General features: G+C 39.2%; 1 protein-coding gene across 1 annotated transcript in view; it reads right to left on the reverse strand.

The window, feature by feature from the left end:
• The window catches only part of LOC126215008 (tyrosine-protein kinase Fer), a 680,444-nt gene that overhangs the window by 588,051 nt on the left and 73,500 nt on the right, over positions 1-18,893 (reverse strand). Inside the window, exon 2 of the mRNA XM_049941633.1 lies at positions 17,326-17,499. Within this exon, the coding sequence (XP_049797590.1) occupies positions 17,326-17,499 (174 nt within the window). The remainder of the gene's footprint in view (positions 1-17,325; positions 17,500-18,893) is intronic.

Consider the following 18,893-nt stretch of genomic DNA (forward strand, 5'->3'; position numbering starts at 1 on the left):
ACTGCAACTGCCGTGACGTGTAATTTATCAAAGACTAACAGAACCAGTGTGGCTCTTTTTGGCACCAAGGTGTATATCGACAAAAGTATTTCAAAATTTATCTTCATGCATAAGACAGGGAGTACGGTGTTCCTTAGATTCAAAAATCAGAAACAAAAGCATGCCTCATTTGGACCTACTGTAAATTAGTCGGATCCTGTGTATTAAAATGCTTGTTAGTCCTATAGTAAGTAGGCATCTGTTTCTTCGGGACATTGGGAACGGTTTGTCTTCAGATAGTATTAACGTATTGAAATATAGATCGTTTCCTCCTTGACAAAGCTTTGTTTTCAGAACGTATTACCATATCAAAGCATCCAGCCATTTCTACGAGTAACAGAGAGAGGTTTTGTGTTCAGGAAGTCTTAGCATACTCTCATTTAAATTTTGAGTGGTAGTCATTTAAATAGTAGCCTAAATTATGGTACCATTTCGAAACACGCAGCGACCTTTCAGTTACTGATCTGTTTTTACAAACATTTAAAGTATACACGGCTTACAGCTTAAGCTCTTAACTGAAACATTGTTTTGCCACCGTTTGCCTTAGGTGTTTCGTACGTTAAAGAGGTACTGTCCAGTGATGTGGGCTTGTCTTTAGAAATGGTATTTTTATTTGTTTATTTACAGGAGGCACAAAAGTCCGTAAGTAAACAAAAATACCATTTCTAACATTAGCTATTTAAAACCATCAAAGGTTCATCCTGTCCGATTTTCCGATTGCAGTATAACTTTGAAAAGATGCAAGAGTGGCAGAAAATCACTTATGCAAACATCAGCCAACATATTCACGTAAAAGAATGCACGTGAAAATCAGAATAAATTCTCGAAACGCGTTATATAAGCAGCAAAAAAATAAGTAAATGGCGGGAGCAGTTTTAATAATTGAAATGACGTTTCCTTTCTGTTACACTCGCAAATGCAGCGAGGGAGAAACGATTATCTATATATTTTCGCACGAGCCCCGATTTCTCTGTCTTGCCTTCGCAGTCATTACGTGAGGAGTACGTCGTTGGTGGCGATAGAATCGTTCAGCAGTATGTAACAAAACGGTTCTCGAATCTTCCTCAATGATGTTACACCGGAAGAACGTATTCTTCCCTCCACGGAGCATTTCGTTACTCTCACGTGTTGATAAATCTAGCAGCACACGCCTCTGAATTGCTTCGGTGTCGTCCTTTAAACCGATCCCACACACTCGAGGTATTCAAGTGGGGTGTACGGCGTTCCCTACAATCGACATTACGTGCTCTTTCAATTTTATTTCGTTTTGCAGCGTTATGCCTAGATATTTAACTCGCGTTATTGTGTCAAACAGCAACCACTAATACTATACTCGAACATTAAGATTGTTTTTCCAATTACTCTCCGTTGACAACATTTACCACATTTAAAGCAGGCTGTCAGTTACATCAAATAGGTCCTGTTGTTAAGCCCGAGGAATGGATTGCAAAGTGACAGTTTGCAAGCGACTGTGGATACAAAACAGTGATCGTGGTATTATAAATAACAGACTGATCGGCAGAGTTTTGATTGCATTCAAGTTCTGTTTGTCACCAGTATGTCAGGGTGGCCTCGATTGTTTTCGTATGCCTAGGATCAGGCGCAGATGCAAGGTTCGGTCTTGGAGAGTCAGTTTTTCAGTCTCCTTCCCATAAACTCCGAATACAATTTGCACCCACTGCTACAGTCAACGTGCCGCAGATGCGAAGGATTTTAATCATAATAAAATATATAAAAGTTTCCATATGATCAGAGCAACAGTGGTTTTTCTTTTTTGGGAGGAGATATGCCTCATATCCCTTGCCAGTGCCCGGACATACATTTCCTAAAGCACTAAGATCCACTTCTCAGAAGCGCTGTTAAAAACCAGTCGTAGCTGGTCATAATGTGATCACGAGCTTGCTAGTTTTCCCTAGACGCAACAAATTTTTTACTCCTATATTTATGCTCAAATAGCAGTGCTAACTAGCAAACACTGAATCATAATTTTCCAGTAAAAGGCATCTTTTTATGTTCACATGATAATGCAATGTCTTATTGTTCAGAGCAAAAATTACATATATCAATAATGCTGTTTTTATATTATGTTTGTATTTATTGAAAAATTCTGTGAACGGAAAGCATTTTATTTCCTATTTGATGTCTTGCACGTTTGTACCAAATTTTAATTTATCAAAAATATTCGCGTCTTCATGCGCGTAAAGTACCGTTAAAGTAGGGTGTAGAGCTGCTGCATCAAACCAATTTTCAGACTGATGACAGTATCGTAATTAAAAACAAAAGATACTCTTTTATTAAAAATTACTATTCAGATTTACTATTTACCACTTCTATTTTATTAATAAATATAAAATATAACTTAAAATAAGTGAAATAGAAAGTTGCGTAAAGCGAAAATGAAAGCAGTAAGCTCGCAATTGCAAAACGAGTACATTATGCATGCAGCTACGGACCTCTCTAGCAAATGGTTCGAGAAATTTTTGCACTCAACAGCAACTGCTAATTTTAAAGTTAGTTTTTTCAAGTGTTTTTGAGAAATGCATCGTGCTATTGTAATAGACTTACGTCCGGGTACTGACTGTGGAATTCCACAAATATTGAGAAAATTCCATAATGTCTGTACGTTAACGATCTATCTGTCTTTTTGATCAGGAAGGAGAATTAGCGTTGTTTGCAGATAACAAAGAATTGTTATTAAGCCGAGCTAAGAAACTGTAGAAAAAATTATTAATTTTGTTTTTGTGAATGGCTACCTCAAAAAAAGAACACACACACCCACACAAACCAGTATTGTAAAGTATCCCACCTCCTGTTAGACTAATATACCAACAAGAAATAATAAATTAACTTAGAAAGTTGTGCGTTCTTAGAGGTGCATGTTGATGAAAACTTAATTTGTGAAAATCATATAGTAGATCTGCTAAAACGTATGGCTTCGGCTGTTTTTCCGTAAGACTCAGAATTTGAAAGTGAGGAAGTTAACATATTTTGCATATTTTCACTCACTAATGTCTTATGGGATAATTTTCTGAGGTAACTTCGCTTCGGTAAAAAATATTCATTGCTCTAAAGAAAGTAATTAGAATAATGCGTGGGATCACACACGTATACAAATTAACCACGGCTTCAGCGTTTATTCACTGACGAAATCGGTTATCAAAAATCTATCTAACAGACTAGAAGGAAAAATGATCTGTAATAGCCTCTAATGAATCTAACTTTTGACACAGATAGGAGTGAAATATGCAGTTATTGAACTCTGGCAGCCTAGCCACGGAAACAAAATGTCTGACGGATAGCAAAAGTTTTCAAATATAAACATGTTTCTGCTTAACAACTCCTCCTATACTAGAGAGGAATTGTTGGATAGAAATAATTAGTCATTTTTAAGGTTTCCCGCGTCAGTCTGTAAAGAAGGATCCCTCATAGGATGGCGTTGTTGTGTGTGTGCCTGTCCGCTTTTTCTCATAAACGGGTAGACTTTCAAAAAAATGGTTCAAATGGCTCTGAGCATTATGGGACTTAAAAACTTCTGAGGTCATCAGTCCCCTAGAACTTTTAGAACTACTTAAACCTAACTAACCTAAGGACATCACACACATCCATGCCCGAGGCAGGATTCGAACCTGCGACCGTAACGGTCGGGCGGTTCCAGACTGTAGCGCCTAGAACCGCTCGGCCACCCCGGCCGGCTAGACTTTCAGATTTATCTCACGTTCTAACGTCTATGGTCCCTTGACGTTGTAAAAATTTTAAGCATCTAAGTCAATTCAGTCAGAAGATACCTGTTTTGTCAGATATTGTGATACTCGAAAACTCGCTCATCAAAACCTATAGTATGTTCCCCGTTGACCTACCATCATTAATTTAATTTGGTAAGAAGCAAGATTTCACAGACCAAGTAACGGAAAAAGTTTGAAAATCGTTAATTTGTAGTTGTATAACATGAAAACACTTTTTGTCGGTTTTGCGTGACCCTCGTTACGACTCAAATTCAAATTTATGTTACTAATGTCAGTGCATTGAAACGATCCATCGCTAGCTCATTCATCGAAATTTGTAGTTGACGTGAATCCCGAAATTTGGCAAGAAGCAAGGTTTCACAAGTAAAAAAGTCCGAAAATTGTTTAACAGTAATTATATCAGATAAGAACATATTTTGCCATTAGAACATACACAGCACTCCCCATCCATCAAAAGCATAATAGACGAACATTACTGCATGCGAACATTAACTGTAAGTTGTAGTCATGTTTTAATAAGTAAATGAAAACACGTTTCATTAAATCTTCTGTATCTACATGTATAAACAGAAGTCCCCTAACTCGCTTTTTTTTGTTATGTCCGAGCTAATCTAAGGAACTACTGTCTTGGAATTACGAGGACCGATATCTTGCCGGTATCTACATTGAAAACAGGCAAAAATCGTTGAGATAGTCGATTCCCAAGATGAATGAACTAACTACGTTTGCACGGAACCCCCACTGTTTGAGCCCTACAGAAAGAAAGTGGCGAGAATGTAACCATATATACAAAATTTTTTTACATTTTTGTTATTTTTAGTTGCGGTATATATATGTTTGTTCTGTTGACGTTTTCCGCGTCATAATTTTTTCCGTGAATATGATTTGTGGAACAATTATGATTCTGGCAGGCAGCTATCTGCAGTATTTGTCCCGGCTGGTTGCGCCACCTTGTTAGCTCTCGAATGAAACCGGATCGGTTCAGTTCAAATCTAGCCTCCAGTTGATGCAGTGCCGCAGTGTAAAGATGTACCAAATATTCCTACGTCTGTTCAGAAGGTGGCTACGCTACAGGCTCTGGCCTACCGCTTATCACCGACTTCACAGCACTCCGGTAACAAAGTGTGCAAAGCCCTTAATTAGAATTCTCAGCCGTGCAAACACACATGGCGCTTATCAGCTCAGCCAAGGTGTTAAGGAAACGGCCTTGCAGTGAAGTGTCGAACCAAAGTTGTCGACGCATTTTTTTCTGAAAAGTTCCTAAATTGTTTCCTTGACTGAGATGAAAATACGTAGTTGCAACAAGCTGTAACGTTCATTTTTAGAAGTTGTTATCCTTTTATCTATATTTTGTTAATGTGTTTTACTGCAGAAAAGCAAGTATTCTACAAAATGTAAAACAAGTAATTGTTACTGACCTTTTGTTCTTATTAGAAGTTCGGCGTTTTACATGAATATCGCTCCCAGAAATAAGGTAATCGTATTTGACGTTAAGCGTGTAACTGAGAAAAACTTTACAAAAGGTTTGAAATTATGTTTAAAGTTTGCCGGAAGTTTGAGTCTCATGTACAGGATGAATATATTCTGGGTAATTTGCGCGCCATAATTTATTCTGCCTCACGGCTTTCTATAATGCTTGTTATATTGCGTTAAACCTTTAACATAAGCTTATATCACTTAATGAATGGATTAGGACAAGAACTTTAATTTTTAAATTCGACAGTAATAATATGTGAGACGGAAAGCCAAACGGGATCTCTTGTCGGAAATTTTCGATTTTGAGTTATTAACATTTTCAAATTCGAAATTAAATACTGACTAATTTGGTGCAACAATTGTGACTACTATTTTTTGTTTAAGTTGCACACATTTAAATATTATTAAATTAAAACGGCCATTTTGAGAAAAACGCATTAAAAAGTTCAAAGTGACACAGAACCTTTATATTTGAGGGTAAGAAATTAATTTAATACCAAAACACAGCTTTAAAAACGTTCTTTTAAAGAGTGTAATCTATGTTTCAACTTTTCAGTGTAACGCCATAAATTGAGCGTTTATGGCGCTCCTTTGAGGATCCAGGAACGCTTGTGGGGATCTGCAGCTGCGTTACTGTTGGTTTCAGCAACATGTTCCAAGTTCAGTGCCCTTGAATCCATCTTTCCAGTATAGTCTGATGTGTTTAAAGAGGTATTTTTCACGTTTCTGTGTCATCCTTTATGGAGACACGTTAACAAAAGCCGGCCGGAGTGGCCGACCGGTTCTAGGCGCTACAGTTTGGAACCGCGCGACCGCTACGGTCGCAGGTTCGAATCCTGCCTCGGGCATGGATGTGTGTGATGTCCTTAGGTTAATTAGGTTTAAGTAATTCTAAGTCTAGGGGACTGATGACCTCAGAAGTTGAGTCCCATAGTGCTCGGAGCCATTTGAACCATTTTGAACTCAACAAAAGTAAGTCTTCCGGTCCAGACTGAGTAACTATTACGTTCCTTTCAGAGCATGCTGATACAATAACTCCATCATAATACAACCGTTCGCTCGACAAAAGATCTGTACCAAAAGACTAGAAAGATGCACAGATCACACCAATATTTTGAGAAAGGCAGTGGGAGTAACACACTAAATTACAGCAGGATTTTGAAACATAAACTGTATTCGAACATTATGCATTATCTCGAACAGAACGGCCTATTGACACAGTCAACACGAATTTACAAAACACCGTTCTTAAGAAACACAACTCACAAGAAGTGTTGAGTACTGTCGACAAGGGATTTCAAATTGACTCCGTATTTGTAGATTTCCGGAATGCTTTTGGCACTGTACCACAAAAGCGACTTGTAGTGAAATTGTGTGCGTATGGAATATCGTCCCACTTGTGTGGCTGGATTCTTGACTTCCTGTCAGACAGGTTCGTAGTAACTGACGTAAAGTCACCAAGTAAAACAGAAATAATTCTTGGTGTTCCCCATGGTAGTGTTATAGGCCCTCTGCTGTTCCTTATCTATATAAACGATTTAGAAAGACAATCCGAGCAGCCGTCCTAGGTTGTTTGCAGATGGTGCTGTCATTTATCGACTAGTAAAGTGGTCAGAAGATAAAAACAAATTGCAAAACTATTTATAAAATATATCGGTATGGTGCAAAAATTGGCAGTTGATCCTAAATAACGAAAAGTGTGAGATCATCCACATGAGTGCTACAACGAATCCATTAAACTTCGATTACACGATTAATCAGCCATATCTAAAGGCCGTAAATTCAACTAAATGCCTAAACACTACAATTACGAACAATTTAAATTGGAAGGAACACGCAGAAAATGTTGTGGGGAAGGCTAACCAAAGACTGCGTTTTATTGGCAGGACACTTAGAAAATGTAACAGATCTAATAAAGAGATTGCCTACACTAAGCTTGTCCGTCCTCTTTTAGAATACTACTGCAAGGTGTGGGATCCTTACCAGATAGGACTGACGGAGAACATCGAGAAAGTTCAATGACGGGCAGCTCGTTTTGTATTATCGCAAAATAAGGGAGTGTGTGCCACTGAAATGATACAGCATTTGGGTGGACATCATTAAAAGAAATGCGTGTTTCGTTGCGGCGGAATCTTCTCACGAAATTTCAATCACTAACTTTCTCCTCCGAATGCAAAAATATTTTGCTGACGCCGATCTACATAGGCAGAGACGATCATCGTAATAAAATAAGGGAAATCAAGAGATCGCACGAAAAAAAAAATAGTTGTTCGTTTTTTCCACGCGCTGTTCTAGATTGGAATAATAGAGAATTATTGCGATGGTGGTTCAATGAACCCTCTACCACACGCTTAAATATGGTTTGCAGAGTATCAATGTTGATGTAGATATTGTTTGGAGTTATAAGGAGAACTTTTTTGGCACCCCTGTTGTGAAAAAATTTAACCAGCACGTATTTTTTTTTATAAAAGCTCCACCTTTTTCAGTTCCAACCATCACAGTCAAATTAACGTTAGCTCTTGGTGTTGATTTTTCCAAGGCCCAATCACAAGCAAATATACTGGCATATGCCCCCAAGATGTTTTTGTTTTGTCCCAGACAACTTCTCCTAAACTGTTATTTGTTTGGTTACGGATAATTATTTACAAGATCTAAATACAGTATCGTAAATTTTTAAAATAAATAATTATTCATAATAACTAAATATTAAAAAGAAATGAGCAGAAATACAGTTTGAATGTCAGTATAGGAACAGTGGGAATGTGGAGACGAATTTATTTTTCCACCTGTGAATTCCTTGAATGAAGCAAGTGATTAAAGTGATGAAGACAGAAGTGTGGAGACTGAATCTTTAGCTAAAGTTTCTGCTATAAATATATTAGGTCGAAACAAATATCGTTGGTCAACGAAGCCTCTTCCAACGATGGCCGATGTCATTACAGGGTGTTTCGAAACGGACTTTACAACTTTGAAAGTTCATATAAATTAATTCACAGTACCTACAGAGGTAACTGTAGTTTCAGTTTGTAGGGAAATACATCAAGTTCTGTCTCGCGTAGTTCGCTAGTGCAGAATCGCACCGCACTGGACCGGAGCGTGCTAGCTGGGTTTTTTTCTTTGAAGAACAGTTCATCGTAATTTCCGGACGCCTGCGATTTATGAGGTGTTTTTTTTTTTTTTTTAAAGCGGGAAGTCATCAGGTCGTTGCGAGTGAGACATTTTTTTAAATGGGGTTCATGAACCTGAACTTAGAACACGAATTTACGCCGCCAATGACCAAGAACACCTGCAGTGTTTGGGAAGAAATTGACTTCTGTGGGCAGGATAACCAACGGAAGCCACATACAACATAGTTAGTTTAAGGTAAAAAAATTAACCTGATGTGTTTTCCTACAAAAAACACTGAACCCTGCTCTATATCTTCTTTCAATAATTTTTTATAATTGTAAAGTCCTTTTTGAAACACCCTGTATTTTTCCGCATGTTAGACATATGTTGGGTGAATGCTTTTGTCCTTCACAATTTCTAGAAAGACAGTACTCAGGCGAACCGCTTTAATTGTTGAATAAGCTTGTTAACTCGTTGGTGACGCCACACATAAAAAGCGAGACAATTGTCAATTACCCATTGAACTTCGTGCATTCTTCACGGTGTATTGGGTGTAGCGGAACCGAGAGTACAATTTATTGTAGAATGACTGGGTAAACGTATCTGTGACCCAAAAAAGACATCTTATATTTGGAATTGTTGCAAGAAGCCAATCTGACTTGAAATCTGTACAAAAATATCTAGCGAGTGCAAAGAAAACCTCTGAGAAGGAAACTAAACACCAGAAAGTACTAGTGTAATTTTCGTTTTTTGAATGTTTTGCGGAAGATTTTTTATGTTTTTATTATTACATGAATAATGAACAATAAAAACATAGCAAAAACTAAAATTTTGAGGGCAACGTATTTGAGTTTTCATAGCATTATCATGTAATACTATCTTCATGTTGTACTGTGTTCTGTTTAAATGCGTTTTTTCGTAAAAATTAACTTCAAAATTTTTTTCAACATATTTTTTGTATGGTATTAATGCATCTGAAATTTTCCACTGAAATTGCCGAATGAAATTTTTATGGAAATTTAAATACAACGATCACACAACAGCACCTCGTACAGCGAGTGACAAAAAATGATCTGAGAAACTAAGAGTTAAAATCCCTGATACTTGATGCGTTGCATCAGTGATAACACCGATTCCCGTCAGATCGCCGAAGTTAAGTGCTGTCGGACTTGGTTAACAGTTGGATGGGTCACTTTCTGGATTTGGATCCTAAAGTCTAATGATTTTTAATATTTAAGTAAGAAAACTAATCGTGCAGCCCATAGATTGATTTAACTGTCTGCACTGCTATTTTTCTGATACTTTGATACTTGTACTTTTCTTGTGCTTTAATCTGTTGTTGTTGTAACACTTGATAATGGCCTAAGGTTGAAATCTAGATTGTGAAATAAAACCTTTTGTGCAGTCAATAGTGGTTATATATTTCAAAAATATTTGGTGCGTGTTGTGTATGAAACTTGTGTATTTCTTACCATCGTTGCGTGTGTGTGTGTGTGCGTGGGGGGGGGGGGGGATACGAAATAAAATGATATGCAAACACATCAAGAAAGAAAGCCTTGTGGAACAGGGAGTGAAATAATTGTTGTGGCAGTTTGGCAACGGCGAACAGCAGCCGTTACTGGATAAATCGCCAACGCAACAATGTTTTACTGTCGGTTACGTTATCGCCCTCTTTGCTTGTGGTTCACACTTGTTGATAGGTGTTGGCGCCTCTTAGACCGCGCCTCGTGAATTGCGTACGTTTTCTTCAGTATAGCGATAAACGTTTTCGCACCAACGTGTCGGCTTTATTGAACCTAAATTTGATTAAGCAGTATTATGAAAAGGATAGTTGCTACTCACCATATAGCAGAGATGCTGAGTAGCAGATAGCCACAACAAAAAGACTGTCGGAAAGTGAACTTTTGGCCAACAATGCGTTTGTCGAAAATAGACCACACACACACACACACACACACACACACACACACACTGAGGCTGGCTTCAACTGCCGGAGGCTGTGGTCGTGTTTTGTCTATTGTCGGCAACCGCATTGTTGGCCAAAAGTTCACTTTCCGACAGTCTTTTTGTTGTGGCTATCTGCTACTCGGCATCTTCGCTATATGGTGAGTAGTAACTATCCTTTTCATAATATTGTTACGTTCCACCCTGGATTTTCCATTGCTAAATTTGACGAAATTGTTTGTTTGTGGATGGAGGAGGATGTCTGTGATACGCATTGGAAAGTAGACTAAACGTAAGACGATTCTGCAGTGGCCAGTGATCACAATCCTCGTAGGGAAAGAGAAGATCATTCAGAGGAAGAACTTAAGGTCAGTGCTGATGTGAGCCTTTCTGTTTCTCCAAAAAAAAAAAAAAAGAACTGATAGTTAAAATCAAATAGTTTATGTAATGACTGATGGTAAGGAAAAATGTAGATTGCACCACTGAAAGTCAGTTTATTATACTTTCTTTTTGTACATATCGACGCCGGCCGGGGTGGCCGAGCGGTTCTAGGCGCTACGTTCTGGAACCGCGCTACCGCTACGGTCGCAGGTTCGAATCCTGCCTCGGGCATGGATGTGTGTGATGTCCTTAGGTTAGTTAGGTTTAAGTAGTTCGAAGTTCTAGGGGACCGATGACTTCAGAAGTTACGTCCCATGATGATCAGAGCCATTAGATGTCGACACCAGTTTTTATAAGCAAATTTAATTTAATTTAATTTTATGTGCAAATGTATTTGCTTCAGAGACGCTATAATTTTTTACAATGTAACTGCCAGTTCTCTAGCAGTACGGTTATGTGTACTGTTTGAAAAAATGCATACAATTTTGAACAGTAACTAGTAAAACAGTGAGGTTCTCATTGCTGCAATAAAATTAACAAGGAGTACTTAAACAGCGCTTCAGTAATTGTAAATATACAGGGTGATTCAAAAAGAATACCACAACTTTAGGAATTTAAAACTCTGCAACGACAAAAGGCAGAGCTAAGCACTATCTGTCGGCGAATTAAGGGAGCTATAAAGTTTCATTTAGTTGTACATTTGTTCGCTTGAGGCGCTGTTGACTAGGCGTCAGCGTCAGTTGATGCTAAGATGGCGTGTGTTTAGTGACGAAGCAACTTTCCACACTAACGGGAAAGTCAACCGTCACAATGTCTGTACATGGGGCACTGAGAATCCGCGGGAAACAACTCAGTATGAACGTGACTCGCCTAAGGTGAACGTTTTCTGTGCCATTTCAGCCAATAAAGTTTTTGGTCCCTTTTTCTTCGAAGGCTGTAACTGGACTACAGTATCTGGAGATGTTAGAGAATTGGCTGTTCCCTCAGCTCGAACAAGAAGCACAACAATTCATATTTCAGCAGGATGGAGCGCCACCACATTGGCACTTATCTGTCCGTAACTACCTGAACGTCAACTACCCGAGGCGATGGATCGGCCGCCAGGCAGCCCGTGACAGAGCACTTCATCACTGGCCTCCAAGAAGCCCTGATCTTACCCCCTGCGATTTTTTCTTATGGGGGTATGTTAAGGATATGGTGTTTTGGCCACCTCTCCCAGCCACCATTGATGATTTGAAACGAGAAATAACAGCAGCTATGCAAACTGTTACGCCTGATATGCTACAGAGAGTGTGGAACGAGTTGGAGTATCGGGTTGATATTGCTCGAGTGTCTGGAGGGGGCCATATTGAACATATCTGAACTTGTTTTTGAGTGAAAAAAAAACCTTTTTAAATACTCTTTGTAATGATGTATAACAGAAGGTTATATTAGCTTTCTTTCATGAAATACACATATTTAAAGTTGTGGTATTCTTTTTGAATCACCCTGTATATGTACATCTACATGATTACTCTGCTATTCCCAATAACGTGCCTGGCAGAGGGTTCAGTGAACCACCTTCGAGCTGTCTCTCTACCGTTCCACTCTCGAACGGCACTCGGGAAAAACGAGCACTTACATTTTTCTGTGCGAGCTCTGATTTCTCTTATTTTATCGTGATGATCATTTCTCGCTATGTAGGTGGGTGCCAACAGAATGTTTTCGCAATCGGAGGAGAAAACTGGTGATTGAAATTTCATGAGTAGATCCCGTCGCAACGAGAAACGCCTTTGTTTTAATTATTGCCACACCGATTCACGTATCGTGTCTGTGGCGCTATCTCTCCTATTTCGCGACAATAAAAAAACGAGCTGCTCTTATTTGTACTTTTTCGATGTCATCCTTCAGCCCCAGCTGATGCGGATCCCACACCGCACAGCAGTACTCCAGATTAGGGCTGACAAGTGTGGTGTAAGCAGTCTCTTTAGTAGACCTGTTGCACCTTCTAAGTGTTCTGCCAATGAATCGCAGTTTTTTGGTTTGCTCTACCCACAATATTATCTACGAGATCGTTCCAATTTAGGTTATTTGTAATTGTAATCAAATGTTTCAAATGGCTCTGAGCGCTATGGGACTTAACATCTGAGGTCATCAGTTCCCTAGAACTTAGAACTAATTAAACCTAACTAACCTAAGGACATCACACACATCCGTGCCCGAGGCAGGATTCGAACCTGCGACCTGCGCCTAGAACCGCTCGGCCACCGCGGCCGGCTGTAATTGTAATCCCTAAGTACTTAGTTGAATTCACAGCCTTCAGATTTGTGTGACTTATCGCGTAATCGAAATTTAGCTGATTTCTTTCAGTACCCATGTGAATAACTTCACACTTTTCCTTCTTCAGGGTCAATTGTCACTTTTCACACCATACAGATTTCTTATCTAAGTCATTTTGCAAGTCGGTTTGTTCATCTGATGACTTTACAAGACGGTAAATGACAGCATCTGCATCTGCAAACAATCTAAGACGGCTACTCAGATTGTCTCCTATGTCGTTAATATAGATGAGGAACAATAGAGTGTCAATAACACTTCCTTGGGGAGCGCCGGATATTACTTCTGTTTTACTCGATGACTTTCCGTTTATTACTACGAACTGTGATCTTTCTGACAGGAAATCACGAATCCAGTTGCACAACTGAGGTGCTCCGTAGTCACGCAGTTTGGTTATAAGGCGCTTGTGAGGAAAAGTGTCGAAAGCCTTCTGGAAATCTAAAAATATGGAATCAATTTGACATCCCTTGTCAATAGCACTTATTACTTCATGAGTATAAAGAGCTAGTTGTCTTTCACAAGAACGACATTTTCTGAAACTGTGCTGTGTGTCAATAAATACATTATATGTTCCAAAACCCTACTGCAAATCGACGTTAGTGATAATAGGCCTGTAATTCAGCGAATTACTCCTACTTCCCATTTTGGGTATTGGTGTGACTTGAGCAATTTTCCAGTCTTTAGGTACGGATCTTTCTGTGAATGAGCGGTTGTATATAACTGCTAAATATGGAGCTGTTTTATCAGCAAACTCTGAGAGGAACCTGACTGGAATACAAGCTGGACCGGAGGCCTTGCCTTTGTTAAGTGATTTAAGCTGCTTCGTTACTCCGAGGATATCTACTTCTATGTTTCTCATCTTGGCAGTTGTTCTTGATTGGAATTCAGGAATATTTACTTCGTCTTCTTTGGTGAAGGAGTTCCGGAAAACCGTGTTCAATAACTCTGCTTTAGTGGCACTGTCATCAGTGACTTCACTGTTGTTATCGCGCAGTGAAGGTATTGTTTGCGTCTTGCCACTGGTGTGCTTTATGTATGACCAGAATCTCTTTGGGTTTTCTGCCAGATTTAGAGACAGAATTTCGTTGTGGAAACTATTAAAAGCATCTCGCATTGAAGTACGCGCCATACTTCGAACTTCTGTAAAACTTTGCCAATCTTGGGGATTTTGCGTTCTTTTAAATTTGGCATGATTTTTTTCGTTGCTTCTGCAACAACGATCTTACCCGTTTTGTGTACCATGGGGGATCAATACCATCACTTATTAATTTGTGTGGTATATATCTCTCAATTGCTGTCGATACTATCTCTTTGAAAACATTCCACAACTTTTCTGCACTTACTTGATCAGATCGGAAGGAGTGAAGACTGTCTCTTACATAGGCGTTCAGAGCTTTTTATCAGCTTCTTTAAATAGATGTACTTTGCGTTTCATTTTGATGTTGTAGATGTTCCGTTATTCAGCCTAGCAGCAACTGCCCTGTGCTCGCTAACCCTTGTATTCGTCACAATACTCACTATATACAATTTCCATTAAAATTTTCAAATGATTTACGAGTTAAAATCCTGTTTTAACATAGAGGTCCCAGAGACACACCTAGCAGTTTATCTTACAGAAAAGTCACATCGTGAGTTAAGGGTTGACAACCGAACGACTTGTATTAACATTACACATAATGTAGTACGTATAGTTAACCCAATTTCTCCGAATTTCCCAGTACTAATGCAATGGTTATTGTTTTCACATTTAGCTATGTGAAAGAGGGACAAACAGTTTGAAACACTGTACAGTTTATTCTTTCAAAATATAGAATTACAGTGGATTCTTGTATTTGCTGCATTGTGTGTCGTTTAGTTTACTGCTTCCACAGGGGCAGAAGACCAAATATCAGTTTGTCCTGAAGCGTTTCGGTTTCTAATAATTTCTAAATAATATGTGTGAAATGTTTTATGGTGATTTTATATGAAATGACACCCTTTTCTATTCATAATGTTGGATTTTTACGGAAAATAAGCGATTATGTTGTATGACTTTTGCTCAGTCCGGTACAGATACTAAAACAATATCGAGATTTCATAAGAAGAATAATGTATTACAAAACTTTGGTTACAGAGAAAATTCTTGTAGTGAATTAGATACTAACATTCTGTCGTCTTAAAAATCTTAGACATTCATCGAGTTATGTATCTTACTCTTAGAAATTTTAGTCTTAGATCCCTCCTTTCATAAAATGTGTGTCGCGATATTGTTTTATTCGTACAACAACTTTACTTTCTTTTGCTCCCTGCAAATGCAGGCCGCCGCTAGTCAGCTGACGGAGACGATACGCGTATACACGAGAAAGAGAAAATCATTTCTCATCACGAAGAATTCTGATATCTGAATAGTTACCAATGCAGAAGTTCTTACATTGAATTTAGAGCTGTGGACAAAGAACAAAAAGAGAACGAGACTCTGGACCAGGGAGCGGTGCAAATTGAGAGATAAATATACTGTTGGAAATCTACCAAAGGAAATATTACGCTCTGATACTGGTGATAACTACAGCCTTCTCTGAACGGATAGAGAAAATTTGAGTAACACGTTACATTTACTTCGCCCTCACACTGAACAAGAAAACACAGTTATGCGAAAATCTATTCCAGTTTCTCAGCAACCACGGTTGTGGCAACCGGATCAGATTTAGGTTTAAAATGTGTACCGTTTATTGCGCCTTTTGCATTGAGTGACGTTACTTTGGAAGCATATCGAGCAATAGTAAGAACCATTAAGGAGGGGGGGGGGGGGGGGGGGGTTGGACGTCTTGGAGCAGGAGAGACACCACAGGACATTTTAATTTCCACTGTCTATACTTTTACGAATAAATTCATAAAACTTTGTCAGCATCACCAGGAAGGATTCAGGTTTCACAATCATAGCAGTGAAAGTTCAAAACCATAACAAAATATTTTTTTTTTTTTTTTTGCGTGTGAAAGTTCATCATTTTTTCACTTCTGTTGGCTGCGTTTGTTGCTATAGGTACACTTTCTTCATAAGTAAGAGAGATTGTTCGATGAATGTTGCACAGCATACAAACCATACTTACAGGTGTATGAAACTCTAGAAATTACTTAATTTATGAAAAAATGAATGTGCTGTTATATTTTAAGCTTCATGTTTAAAAAAAAAAAACTCAAATTTTATACTTAATTATCTCAATTTTTACCACAGTTATTAATAGATTTGGAAATTTCTAGAGCTTCATACACCTGTAAGTATGGTTTGTATGCCGTGCAAAATTCATCGAACAATCTCTCTTACTTATGAAGAAAGTGCACCTATAGCAACAAACGCAGCCAATAGACGTGAAAAAATGATGAAGTTTCACACGCAAAAAAAAAAAAAAAAAAAAAAAAAAAAAAAAAAAAAAATTGTTATGGTTTTGAACGTCTACTGCTATGACTGTGAAACCTGAATCCTTCCTGGTCATGCTGACAAAGGTTTACGAATTTACTTTTAAAAGTATAGACAGTGGAAATTAAAATGTCCTGTGGTGTCTCTCCTGCTCCAAGACGTCCAACCCCCCCCCCCTTTCTCCTTAATGGTTCTTACTATTGCTCGATATGCTTCCAAAGTAACGTCACTCAATGCAAAAGGCGCAATAAACGGTACACATTTTAAACCTAAATCTGATCCGGTTGCCACATCCGTGGTTGCTGAGAAACTGGAATAGATTTTCGCATAACTGTGTTTTCTTGTTCAGTGTGAGGGCGAAGTAAATGTAACGTGTTACTCAAATTTTCTCTATCCGTTCAGAGAAGGCTGTCGTTATCACCAGTATCAGAGCGTAATATTTCCTTTGGTAGATTTCCAACGGTATATTTATCTCTCAATTTGCACCGCTCCCTGGACCAGAGTCTCGTTCTCTTTTTGTTCTTTGTCCGCAGCTCTAAATTCATTAAAAACATTATTATTTTGCAGAATTCCCACTCGTACGTCGTGCATAAACGACTGATGTTTTATTTATGCCTCGCGTGTAATCTTTGGATGGGAAAGACGCGACCCATCTACCATTTTTGTAATGGTCTGTGATGTTTGGTTGTGGGCCATACAATGTTTGGTTGTGGGCCATACAATACCTCGATCTTAAGTTCCCACAATCGTGGAAGGAGATGAACCGCCGTCTCGTTCCTTATCTTCTAAGTCTGCCAAGCAACCCACTTTTATGTTTTCAATGCAAGTGTAAACGGTCAAAGATGTTTGTCAAATTGGACGTCAATCACAATATGTCTCATTCCAAATAACTCGCCATAGTGTTTGGGCTTTGAGCTGTCTGACCTGTGAGAACTGCGAGACGATCTTGTTGTAGTCCTCCATGTACTGCTTGCGGGCGCGCCGCTTCTCGGCGTAGATGTTGTTGAGCGCCTCCAGCGACTGGCTCTCCACCACCTCTGCGTTCTGGCGCAGCGTCTTGGCCGCAGCCTCCATCTCCTCCATCATGGCGCGCCACGCCTGCAACACACAGTGGTTAAAGCATTCACCAGGTGCCAGCTGCAGGCCGGTATTACACTTATCATATTGCTCTGTCAAAGCTGATATGTTATTTATGTCAAAGAAAATTTGATGGCGTCATAGGGAACTTTGTCAAATCTCGCCTGTCATCAAATACGATCAAACCTGGGGCCTCGTAGATTTGATCGTAAAGGTCGTTCGTCTTATGTTTACTGAAATGTGAAATATAACCGCTCGGAGGCTGGCATCGCTGCAGCTGTTTGATGACTATGTAGTGTGTTTGTACAGGGTGTCCAGAACAGGGCTCCCTGATTTCAAAATTAAATATCTCGAAAACAAAGATCGATGAATGCAGTAAACGGTATGTTTATTGTGAAAGCTGTAAGAAGTTTATACAGCAGTTTGAAATAATAGTTACAAAAGCTGCTAACAGATGGCGCTGTACGCTGTACAGCTCATATAAGCATACATAAGTGAAATAATCGTATGAAAACAATCTTTGCAAACAATCACATCACAATGTTTTCAAAATGTTCACCATTGGCATTACAGAGGTGGCGCAAACGAAGAATGAAATTCGCCATCACATTTCGTAGTGTCTCAACCGAAATGGATTCACATGCCACAGAGATCCCCGATTCGAGCTCGTCCAGCGTGGCGGGATGTTTCGGGTAGACCATGTCTTTCACTGTGCCCCACAAAAAAAAGTCACAAGGAGTCAATATGGAGGCCAATCCATGCCTGCACCAGTATATTTGGGATATTCCAAAGCAATGACTCGATTCCCGAAGTATTCCTCAAGAAAGCGCAACACTTGTTCGGTCCGATGTGGTCGGGCTCCACCTTGCATAAACCATTCAGTGCCTGGTCGATCCTCTAACGCTTGCTGTGTGGCGACAAATTGTTCCAAAATTGCAACGTAACGTGCACCAGTGACAGTTTCTCGAATGAAAAAAGGGCCAATAATGCCTCTGTTGCATACTGCAACCCACACAGTAACTTGAGGAGAATACAGGGGTTTCCCTTCACACCAATACGGCTTTTCGGAACCCCAAAATCGCTAGTTCTGCTTATTCACGTGTCCATTCAGGTTGAAGTGTGCTTCAACTGTAAACCAGATGCAGCCAACAACAAATCCTTCACTATCAATCATTGTGAGCATCTGATTAGCAAAGGCAACCCTTTGTTGCACAGCTCGTACGGGTACGGCCTGGTGCGTTTGAATTTTGAATGGAAACACGTGTAGGCTCTGTCTCAGTATTTTCTGCGTGCTGGAACGCTTTAAAGCAGTCTCAGATGACATTGGATTTCGCCGAATAATTCCAGAAACTGTGGCCATATTTTCAGGCGTAACTGCGGTCTGCTTGCGGCCAACATGCCCCACTAGATCATCA

This window comes from Schistocerca nitens, chromosome 12 (genome assembly GCF_023898315.1).
Source record: "Schistocerca nitens isolate TAMUIC-IGC-003100 chromosome 12, iqSchNite1.1, whole genome shotgun sequence".
In the NCBI taxonomy this organism is placed as follows: domain Eukaryota; kingdom Metazoa; phylum Arthropoda; class Insecta; order Orthoptera; family Acrididae; genus Schistocerca; species Schistocerca nitens.